The sequence below is a fragment of the Poecilia reticulata genome, linkage group LG3 (assembly GCF_000633615.1).
Source record: "Poecilia reticulata strain Guanapo linkage group LG3, Guppy_female_1.0+MT, whole genome shotgun sequence".
NCBI lineage: Eukaryota > Metazoa > Chordata > Actinopteri > Cyprinodontiformes > Poeciliidae > Poecilia > Poecilia reticulata.
The window spans coordinates 14873298-14884993 of NC_024333.1; the positions used below are offsets into that span (position 1 = coordinate 14873298).

Here is an 11696-nt window from a genome sequence, read left to right on the forward strand (position 1 = left end):
TCATCAGCAAACTTGATGATGGTGTTGCTGTGGTGGGCAGAGGTGCAGTCATATGTGTACAGACAATAGAGCAGGGGGCTCAACACACAGCCCTGGGGACAGCCAGTACTAAGGCTAAGGGCAGTGGATGTATGTTGTCCCACCCTGACTCTCTGCTCTGCGGGTTGGGTGAGGGAGGCCCAGATCCCCCAGTTTGTACACCAGTCTGTGAGGGAGGATGGTATTGAAAGCAGAGCTGTAGTCCACAAAGAGCATCCGCACATAGTTCCCCTGCCGCTCCAGATGTGACAGAGCAGCATGGAGGGCTGTGGTCACAGCATCCTCTKTGGATCTGTTGGTTCTGTAGGCGAATTGGTGGGGGTACGATGTCATCATCGTATCATTTTTCATCTGTATGAACAATTTAATATCTGACATATAAATGGAACAATGGCCCAATGCTACATCAACCAACATTTCCTCATTTGTCCCTTTCCTAGGATCTTGGGCACCATCATTGCAGTTGTGCTGTTACTGGCATTTGTAGAACGTCCTTCCTCCCTGTCCATCTCTTCAGATCCCCGCCACCAATCCAGCCGATGGGAACCTCCATGTGGTGCTCCAGAGAGCGTCGAGATGCTCTGTCTCATCATCTTCTGCCTGGATCTTGCTGTCAAAGTAAAGAGAAGATCTCAAAACATTTTTTTGATTTGACCCAAAGTTGATTTGACCCAAAGTTTCTGACATGCACTTTGCCATTGTTGCCTGATTCTTTTCTTTGAATTGTTTGTTCAAAGTTTCATGTTGCCTGTCATCTTGTCAGAGCTACTTGATTGGCTGGGAGGAATTCAGAAAGAGCAAATGGCTAATCAGCTACACTGTAGTCATTTGTGTTTCTGTCCTTGACTGGGTGCTCTCTGTCAGCATGGAGTGTGACGAGGTAAGACTCGCACTTTACTCTCTGAACTCTGAACAGTAGTATATTTATGTCTGAATGAAGAATGGGTTTTCTATGATGTACAGTGCAACAGTGTTTCTCAACCTTTTTTGGGCCAACGCCCCTCTAGCCTTTATCCAGGTCCCTCACCGCCCCCACCAAGGAATTTGTAGGCTATTTTGCACTGATCATTATTGTATTAATAATATTACTATCACTATTGTAGATGTTTTTATTTTTATGCTTGTTTCTGTATTTATCATCAAAAATAATTTCCCAGAGAACAAAAAAGACAGGTGTCTAAGAAAAATGCAATAAACATTCAAGTTCAAATTGGTAGGCCTAACAGCAGCCAATCAGAGTGGATAAAATGTTCCTATTTTGTGCCATTTTCTAGTTGTTAAATATTCCACAAAATGACCAGATAAAAGATGTACAACATGCCAGTTTAAACTTTGAACTATTTGCAAAACGACTGAGCTCTGCAACATTAAAACATGGATAGAACTGTAACTACATTAATCATAACTCTTCTCCTCTTCAGTGTTTGTCAGTTTCTGGTGGTGCAGCTCTGTGCTGCCTTCAGGAGAATGGGACATCAGAGCATCATCCATAAAACTTCACCCACATGGCATTTATTGTGCAAACCAGAGCTTTCAGTGGAAAAACAAAAGTTCCAGGTCCTTTTAATGCCATACAAATATGAGACAGAAACATGGATAAATCTTTATATAGACCTGTCTATTGATTTATAGATTAATAGTTTTAATGAACAGAAATTATAAAGAACAAATCTGGTTCTTAATCAAATCCTAATGAGTCAAATTGAAAGTGTCATGGAGTCATCGGCCTCATGACATTAACACTGACATGAAAAATAATATTGAAGAAATAAATATATCAAATCTAATTAAAAACATAAATAAGTGATCAGTTCTTTACTGTTATGGTCTGTAAGATATATTTATTCTCAGTACTAGATGTGGTCTCAACAAACCCATGACATTTCAACAATATTATTATACCTTTTATCTGGAAATAGTATCTGTTTATTCTTGCCATACCGTCCTCTGTATTCATTATTGCTCAAAAGGTCTTGCCATACCAGTTTATTCCTCTGTATTTACTTTAGTTTCTTAGTTTATTCTCACATTTTGTCCTTAATACATTTCCATTTAGTTTCTTTTCTGTTGCTAGATTTATTTGGTCGTGAATATTACGCAGCAGGTAATATTCACTCATTACCTGCTGCGCCTCCTAATCATCATGTGTTTCACATCATGTGTTGATTTTTTCACTATTCAGCGTCGGATTCTCTGTTTTTATGCCATAATTCACATCTAGTTCGTTGCTCTGTTTTATGACCCGCTTCTCCTTGTTTCAGAGTTTTGCGCAATGTGCGCATCGTGTTTTTTTTTTAAGCCCCTAAGGTGCAGGGCGGTCGGGAAGTGTATTGACGGGGAAAAGGCAGACTGACATAAACCTTTTAAAACAACGGAAACAATTTCGGTATTCTGATTGTTGAAATTTAAATGTTCTGTGGTACTGTTGTTCTATCACACCCGTTTCATACCAGACCACTTACAGCACCGGTGTTAACGCTATAAAATGAACGCTCTCTATCGAGGCATCACCCATTGAGGGATTTCTTTATTTAAATGGCTTCATTTTTCAGAGGGATACAAAGTGAGGGTATCGTGATTTCAGTAATTACATGTTTATAAGAGCGATTTTCTGTTGTCCTTCCATGGAAGCGGGCAGCTTTCAAACGGAAATAAAACACTTTTTAATATAAGTTGCTGCTTAACATGATCAAAGCACTGCCAAAACATATGTACAAAAATACCAGACAAAGTGAATCACAGCTATGTCAGGTCGCAACATGAAGGATCCGTCCTCCTCTGATCTCAACAACCGACACACACAAAGTTGAACAGTTGACAATGATTATTTATTTTAAAATGATGTATTTTTTTTTTTTGATAAAGATGTTACCAATGGAGTACTTGGCTACAGAGTGAGCTACCGCCGAAAACAACAAACAAATGGAAACTATCTAAATAGTAACAGAAACGTACCTAATCGAAAGTAAATAAACCAAAGGACAAAAACTTACCTTCCTAACTAAGAAAAACATGAAAAAACTGAGGAAACATAAACGGCAGCTCACTCCTATACTCCAGAACTCTAACACAGATGAACAAAGGAAAGGGGTTTGGCCGGTGGAGATGAGTCGAGTAAGGAACAGGAAGTCCGCGTCAGCAGCTTTTATGTCCGTCACCTCCGGAAAGCAGCCAATGGGACATCTCTGTCGTCTTCTTAGAACCAATCAGAGACGGGCACCTGTATACTAATCATTTATAATCAACTTTACGACACCGGTCGTAACATTATCAGTTTGGATTACTGGTTTCTTGGCTTAAAATGTAAATTTCTTTGATTTTATTTTGAAAATACCATTCTTCACCTTCTTCATTATTCAGAAACTGAGAGTACGACGGCTTGTCCGGCCATTCTTCCTTCTGCAGAACTCCCCTCTGATGAAAAAGACACTGAAATGCATCAAGAGAACCCTACCTGAGATTGCTAGGTAGGTGAATCATGTTACTTTGTAGATAAACATTTGTAGGTGACTCAGGTGTAAGCACGGTTACCGGATGTAAAGCTTAAAATTCAGAGGCTTTGTAGTTTTACCAGTTGGTAACTGCTCCCCCAAAAATGTGGCCACACCCTCATGAGATGATTAGTCTTTAGTGAAGAATTGAGTGAGGAGTTTGCCCCAGAATACTTGTGTTAAAAAACATAAGGACGTTTCATAATGTGTCTTGATAATTACAATAATGTTATTGACAATACTTAAACACCAGCTATAGAGTCTTAAAAAATGCAAACTTAATCAAATAAAATTAAAGTAAAAATAATTTTTTGCACCTCAGTTAAATCAGCCTAAATGTTCCTTAGTCTGAACATTTTGTTAAGTAATGTCTGCGGCTTGGTGCTTGCAATAGTTACACAAGGAATATTCTGATTGGATGAAAAAGATCTGTCTGTTTTACAGATCTTGGCAGGTGATGTGGTTCATTACCATGTACTTGTTATAGACAGTTGTTTTTTAATACACACATGCACAATTTGTATGTTTTTTTTTGTAACCAAAATATATTCTTTTAACCAAATGATTGTATTTTCCACTTTGAAAATACAATCTTGCATCAGTCTGAACAAGTTTCCTTTGTAGTTATTGCATGACAGTAATTATTCTTTCCCATTTTAATTTTTCAGAGAAATTAAAAAGAAAATAAAAGTTATTAACCAACATAGGGGGAAAAAAATTCCAAGCCAAACCTATACATTTTTTTTGCAGATGATCAGCTCATTCAGATCATTTTAGCAAATTTTGATTTGCTAAAATTACACTGTTAGATTTATGTAAATGCACAGGCATAACACATAGGTGCATTAGCCAATGTCCAGCTATCTATGGACATTGTGTGGATTTTAGTGCAGGCCCTTTCCCAATCTTGTTCACTGATAATTGATTCCAGGTCATGAGCTTATTACTTGAATTTTCTCGTGTTAGAGATCAGTACATTACAAAAGTCTGAAATAATGCCTTTTCTTGACTTATTCCTGATCATTAATTTTTCAAGCAATGTAAGGGAGGCTTGTTAAGATTACTGCAATTTGCTTTAACAAAGTTTCTTAGTTGAAGAAATTTAAAATAATGCTTTTTATCGAGCTTGAACTTGGTCTGTAACTCTAACAATCACAAAAATATATCAGAATTGAATGAGTAAAAGTCACCAATACTTTTTAAGCCTAGCAATAACTCAAAAGTTCCATCTACCCTGCATTATGTTATTTTTAATTCTGTTTTTACACATATTAATTTGTGTGACTCCACGTTTTGATTGCCTGTCACAATGAAATTTCCACACTGTGAGACAACAAAGGAAGTGCAGAAACAAAGCCGGAACATGGATTGAGTGAACATTTGAGAGATAAATGCACACTACACATCATTCTTCGTGCTCAGATTAGTCTCTCTGCGATCAACGTAAACCTCTATAAACGCAACTAACTTAGACTTAAATCTAGGTTTATAGTTGAACTGTGTGTAGAGGAGGCATGCACCTGTCATGCTCTTAGAGGCCCGTTTTGAATGAGTTAAGCAACAGTGAGGCTTTTATACTTGACGCGTACGTTAGTTTAGTATTCTCCAAAAAGACAGCCCTCATGAAGGGATCATATAAATACCAATACAGATGAACCTGCTCTGCAAGAACACCTTCCAAAAATACATTTTGAGTGAAAAGTGACGCCTCGTCAACACTAAAGATTAATGAGCTGGGGTGGAGACAAAGTTCAGTGTGTCAACTATATTCCTACCTTAACTAGATTTTGCTGTCACTATTACTGGTGTGACAGTAATAGTCACACCAGCCCAAGGAGAGGTGGCAGCCTCTCCTTGGACTGCCACCTTATYGTGGTGGAGGGGTTTGAGTGTCCCAATGATCTTAGGAGCTATGCTGTCTGGGGCTTTATGCCCCTGGTAGGGTCACCCAAGGCAGACAGGTCCTAGGTGAGGAACCAGACAAAGTGCAGCCTAAAGACCTCTTATGATGCAACTTTGGATCTGGCGTTCCCTCGCCCGGACTCGGGTCACCCGGGCCCCACTCTGGAGCCAGGCYTGGAGGTGGGGCACGATGGCGAGCGCCTTGTGGCCGGGCTTTTACCCACGGAGCCTGGCCGGGCTCAGCCCGCAGAGGAGACGTGGGTCCCCCTTCCAATGGGCTCACCACCAAAGGGGCCCCTCCGACAAGTGCAGTGTGTTACAGGCAGCAGCCAAGGGAGGGGGACCCTGGCGGTCCGATCCTCGTCTGCAGAAGCTGACTCTTGGGACGTGGAACGTCACCTCTCTGGTGGGGAAGGAACTGGAGCTAGTGTGCGAGACTGAGAGGTTCTGGCTAGAAATAGTCGGCCTCACCTCGACGCATGGCTCTGGTTCTGGAACCAGTCTCCTTGAGAGGGGCTGGACGTACTTCCACTCTAGAGTTGCCCATGGTGAGAGGCGCCGGGCTGGAGTGGGCATACTTGTTGTGCCCCATCTTGGTGCCTGTACGTTGGGTTTCCCCCCGGTGAACAAGAGGGTAGCCTCCCTCCGCCTACGTGTCGGGGGACGGGTTCTGACTGTTGTCTGTGCTTACGGGCCGAACAACAGTTCAGATTACTCACCCTTCTTGGAGTCCTTAGAGGGGGTACTGGAGAGTGCCCCTCCTTGGGTCTCTCTTGTTCTACTGGGGGACTTCAACGCTCACGTGGGCAATGACAGTGAGACCTGGAGAGGCGTGGTTGGGAGGAACGGCCCCCCCAATCTAAACTCGAGTGGTGTTCTGTTGTTGGACTTCAGTGCTCGTTACTGATTGTCCATAACGAACACCATGTTGAGGCATAAGGGTGTCCATATGTGCACTTGGCACCAGGACACCCTAGGCCGCAGTTCGATGATCGGTTTTGTCATCGTTTCATCAGATCTGCGGCCGTATGTCTTGGACAATCGGGTGAAGAGAGGTGCGGAGCTGTCCACTGACCACTACCTGGTGGTGAGTTGGCTCCGGTGGTGGGGGAGGAAGSCGGTCAGACCTGGCAGGCCCAAACGTGCAGTGAGGGTCTGCTGGGAAGGTCTGGCGGAGATGAAGCTTTAACTTCCATCTCCGGCAGAACTTCGAACATGTTCCGGGGGAGGTTGGGGACATTGAGTCTGAGTGGACCATGTTCCGTGCCTCCATTGCCGAGGTGGCTTATCGGAGCTGCGGCCGCAAGGTTGTTGGTGCCTGTCGCGGCGGCAACCCTCGAACACATTGGTGGACACCTTCGGTGAGGGATGCTGTCAAGCTGAAGAAGGAGTTTTTGGCCTGTGGGACTCCGGAAGCAGCTGATGGGTACCGGCGGGCGAAGCAGCACGCGGCTCGGGTGGTCGCTGAGGCAAAAACTCGGGCDTGGGAGGAGTTTGGAGAGGCCATGGAGAAAGACTTCCATACAGCTTCGAGGCGATTCTGGTCCACCATCCGGCATCTCAGGAGGGGGAAGCAGTGCASCACCAACACTGTTTATAGTGGGGACGGTGTGCTGCTGACCTCAACTCAGGACGTTGTGGGCCGGTGGGCGGAATACTTCGAAGACCTTCTCAATCCCACCAACATGCCTTCTGTTGAGGACGCTGAGTCTAGGGACTCTGACTTGGGCTCTCCAATCTCTGGGGACAGGGTCGCCGAGGTGGTCAAAAAGCTCCTCGGTGGCAGGGCCCCGGGGGTGGATGAGATCTGCCCGGAGTTCCTCAAGGCTCTGGATGTTGTAGGGTTGTGTTGGCTCACGCGACTGCAATATCACACGGACATTGGGGGCAGTTCCCCTGGATTGACAGACTGGGGTGGTGGTCCCCCTGTTTTAAAAGGGGGACCGGAGGGTGTGCTCCAATTACAGGGGGTCACACTCTTAAGCCTCTGAGAGGACCCCTCCTCTCAGAGGCTTTTCGTCCTGGCCGTGGAACACTGGACCAGCTCTACACCCTCAGCAGGGTCCTGGAGGGTCCATGGGAGTTCACCCAACCAGCCTGCATGTGTTTTGTGGACTTGGAGAAGGCATTTGACCGTGTCCCCAGTGTCCCTAGTGTCCCGTGTTCCTAACCTTAACTAAAACATTAATTCCCACCATACCTCTAAGCCTAACTAGTTGAGCTTAGTACAGTTGAAAAAAGTAAGGATCGAGAAAATGTCCTCACTATCCAACAATTATCTCTTTGTTGGCTAAAAACCTTTTTCAGTTCTCAGTATGTACAAGCGCACACACAGGATTACTGGATGTATGTACAGCATCTAGCACGAGTTACAGGCCAAGTTCAAATGAAGTCTTGTCTCAGTATTACATGCGGTGTTGTTGGAGCCATGTTGTTGCATTGTTTCTGTTGGTGAAAAGTCAGAGGATTAGCACTGAATCCTACAACCCTTCTGTTAAACCTGGAACTGTTGCTGTTTTGCAGTGTGATCCTGCTGCTTTCTCTGCATCTCTGCCTCTTCACTATGATCGGCATGCTGCTGTTTGCTAAAAATGCAGTAAGTTAATGTCTTTGAGGTCACACCTGTTTGTGTGTAATTATGTGTTTTGACATTACTTACAATACTTAAACACCAGCTTATTATATAGTCTTTAAAAGGTAAACACAATAAAATTAAATTAAAATAAGTAACATAATTATTTTGCATTTCTGTTAAGATGTAATAAATATTCAGCCTAAATTTTCCTAAATCCGAACATTTTGTTTAATAATGTCCGCAGCTTGGTGCAGTATTTTGATTTGCTGTTTGTAATTGGTTGTTATTTATCTAAGTGACTGCAGTAGTTACAGGAGTACTCTGATTGGACATGTCACAGAGTGAAAATACAACCCACACTCATCAAAATTGCTTTGTACTTTTACCTGAAGTATTAAGACATAATCAGAATGGTCTAATAGGGATGTCACAGAGCGACCTTGTATGGATAAAACACTGAATGTCAATTATACTTTAGGTAGTTGAGAAATAAACGTTTTCTTCAGTTCAGTTTAACCTTACTTGGTTTAAAAGCTTCTCAAAAAGGTCAACTGTTTTATCTTAATCATAACAACCAGTGGATGAAACAGTGCAGCTATTCTGTCTGTGTTACGCTGCTCCAGGATCAAAAGAAGAATGGTGAGTGGGAGTTACATTTCAAGAACCTGACCACCTCCCTGACCTCTCTGCTGGTGCTGCTCACCACAGCTAACAATCCTGATGGTACAGTGAAATCACATCCAGTCACGTCTTGTAACTCTAACTGCTTTCACACGGACCAATCATGTTCTCTATTACAGTCATGATCCCTGCCTATTCCCTCAACAGATGCTACGCCATTTTCTTTATCACCTTCAGTATCATTGGTAAGCAGTGAAGATCACTATGAACAACCAACCAGCTACAAGTGATAGTGATTTCTGAACATTATGACTGTCTCGTAGTGCTGAGTTTCAGAAGGAATCCGTTTTGCTTCCTACAGGAACATACTGTCTGATGAACTTGCTGACTGCCATCATCTATAACCAGTTCAGGGGATATTTACTGGTGAGACTGTCTTGATGTATCTGTGAATCAGTAGTTGTGCTTTCAGAGCCAGCAGACGCCATACTGGAATGTTTACACCTAGCATCATGCCATTGATTTCTATGCTGAGACGTGTTGATGCACATGAATGAAGAACACCAGGATGGGTGGGTCACATGACTTTAGAGAGTCACAACCACAGAGACTTCCCTCATAAATGGGTTTGCTCCGCCTGTGCTAAGGTCCTACCTTTGGCTCTTAGATGAGCTTTTTACTACATAAATAGTGGTTGTTGTACCAATACTGTTCCCATAGGGGACTGAAGATATGTCAGTGCAAGTATGATGTGTTGCAACAGGAAAACTAAGTGTTGTAAGTATTAAGGAGTTACTCTACATCATGTTTGATTGAAGGCTGTAACACATTCTAAAAGAAAAGAAAATCCACCTCCCAAACAAAGGGAAATATGTCTGACAGTGGAAAACAGCACAGAATAGGTTGGATCATGAAATAGTAGAAAATACACAACCTGTTATTAAAAATACCACAATAAACCAACTGGACAGCATGATAAACTTTCTGGTCAGTCAGTCAGTCCTGCCATCTATTAGAAAGGAACAAGAGATGAGATAAATGATAGAAAAACTTCCACGTAAACAGAATGTTATAATGAATGTTACTTTGTTCAGTATAGATGAAGAAAACATAAAATCTTTGGAGCCAGGCCTGGAGGTGGGCCATGCTGGATAGCATCTTGGTGCCTGTATGTTGGGATTCACCCTAGTGAATGAGAGGATAGCCTCCTTCTACCTACGAGTGGGGGGACGGGTTCTAGTGTTTAGTTTAGTATAAATAGGTCTGAGATGAGCTACTCCACCCACTTATCATTAGCACTGCAAACTCAACATGCCGGCTTACTGTTCATATTTTTGTCCAGATGTCGGTCCAGACATCCATCATTAGGAGACGGCTGGGGATCCGAGCTGCTTTCCATGTCCTTAGCTGTCACAGTGCACAGACAGAAGCACAGTAAGACACACACATAATATGTTTTTCTTTCTTTACAGGGACTTTGAATTGACTTACATTCATTTTTTCATTGAATTCTAAGATCTAACCCTTCCTAAACTCAAGTCACACCTAACCAATAATTCAAAAACAGGACTTCTCATGGGCCCCAGGCTTTGGTCAGCAAATTTTGCTCACCAACATCCCTTCATGTTTCTTTGTCTCTCAGAGAACTTGTGAGAGTCGATGCTGTGCTTCAGGTGATGTCCAGAGTCAACATGAAGCACTTCTACAAATCAGCCATCACAGTGGTCAGAGCCAACTTATGTCTGTTCATCTTTATACACACACACATGCACTGAAAACTCTCCCATACTGCCAGCAACAGAGCCTCGTTCAGTACAAGCAGCCATCTGCCATGACCAATTGGGGTTTTGAGAAGACAGAGCATATACACAACCAAGAAACAGAGGCACTGATGGATTACTTTCGATGTTCATGAAACATCTAAAATAATAAGAGAGGGAGAACAATTCATTGATGGCAGCTTCATGCCAGCTGACGTTCTCCTCCAGGAAGAATTTACAACCAAGCGGAATGCCAGACCAGGTGTAGAAAAACAACTGAGGGAAAAAAATTGAAATAATAACAAATAATGTAAATTGGGGATTTGAAGAAGAAAGTGAGAAAAAGTGGTCAGTTTGTCCTCCAGCAGCATAACTACAGAAATAGCTCAGGATAATCTAAGTCAGTGTAACTATAAGTTTTATCAAAAAGGAAAGCTTTAAGCCTGTTCTTCCTTGTTTCTGATGTCATAAGAAACCTCATGCTGACCTGATTATACCAAAATAATGTTGGTGAGAATGTTGCTTCATGAGGTCCTCTGTCTTTTCTGTTGAATGTCTTAATGCTCTCATCTGCACATCCAACACGCCAGGCATCTCAGCAGTTTGCAGAACAAGGCTACATGGATCGACAGCAGTTCAGGAAGATATTTGATGAACTGGATAAAGATTGTATCAATGAGGTAGATCTAGAACTACAGACTCATTCTAAACAGTTGTCCAACAACAGTTTGTTAAGATGATTGTTTGGATTTTGTACGTTTTTGCTGCAGCATCCTCCTTTACCTCAGTATACATCTGCAACGTTGCAAAAACTTCAGGTGGTCTTCAGTCACTACTACCTCACTGTCCTAGGAAACCTGGTGGCACTGGCCAATGTCTTATGCATATGTGTAAGTTCTGCACACCTTTGGACACATTAGCACATACACTACCACAGCAGGTAAACCAGTGATGCAACACTTTTGTGTTTCAGACTATCCTGGTTCTGAACTCTGAAAAGTCAACTGAAGAGAGAGACAACTACATCTTAGAGGTGAAGACATTTAACAATGCCTTTGTCACAGGATGACAATTTTCTTAAAATTTACCATAAAACATGGTACCATGCCGCAACCGGAATAATGAATGAAAGGGACATTGGAAGGAATTAGGGATGACTGACATGACTGCAGGAAATGGAAATCAATGCTATTTCAAAGATTGTCATGTTTGTCTGTATTGGTTTCAGCACTTACAATCCATCCATCCATCTATCCATTTTCTTCCGCTTATCCGGGGTCGGGTCGCGGGGGCAGCAGCTTCAGAAGG

At 42.6% G+C, this 11696-nt stretch overlaps 1 protein-coding gene across 3 annotated transcripts in view; it reads left to right on the forward strand.

Annotated features, from left to right (window-relative positions):
- tpcn2 (two pore segment channel 2) overlaps positions 1-11696 on the forward strand; it is a 44247-nt gene that overhangs the window by 11141 nt on the left and 21410 nt on the right. The window contains exons 4-15 of one of the 3 annotated variants that reach the window (XM_008405015.2): positions 480-657; positions 803-919; positions 3400-3506; positions 7956-8028; positions 8631-8730; positions 8808-8873; positions 8990-9054; positions 9971-10062; positions 10271-10352; positions 10979-11068; positions 11159-11278; positions 11362-11421. In XM_008405015.2, coding sequence (XP_008403237.1) covers positions 480-657; positions 803-919; positions 3400-3506; positions 7956-8028; positions 8631-8730; positions 8808-8873; positions 8990-9054; positions 9971-10062; positions 10271-10352; positions 10979-11068; positions 11159-11278; positions 11362-11421 — 1150 coding nt within the window. Of the gene's footprint in view, positions 1-479; positions 658-776; positions 920-3399; positions 3507-7955; positions 8029-8630; positions 8731-8807; positions 8874-8989; positions 9055-9970; positions 10063-10270; positions 10353-10978; positions 11069-11158; positions 11279-11361; positions 11422-11696 lie in introns of all 3 variants that reach the window. The other 2 variants (XM_008405016.1, XM_008405017.2) reach the window with 2 other exon arrangements.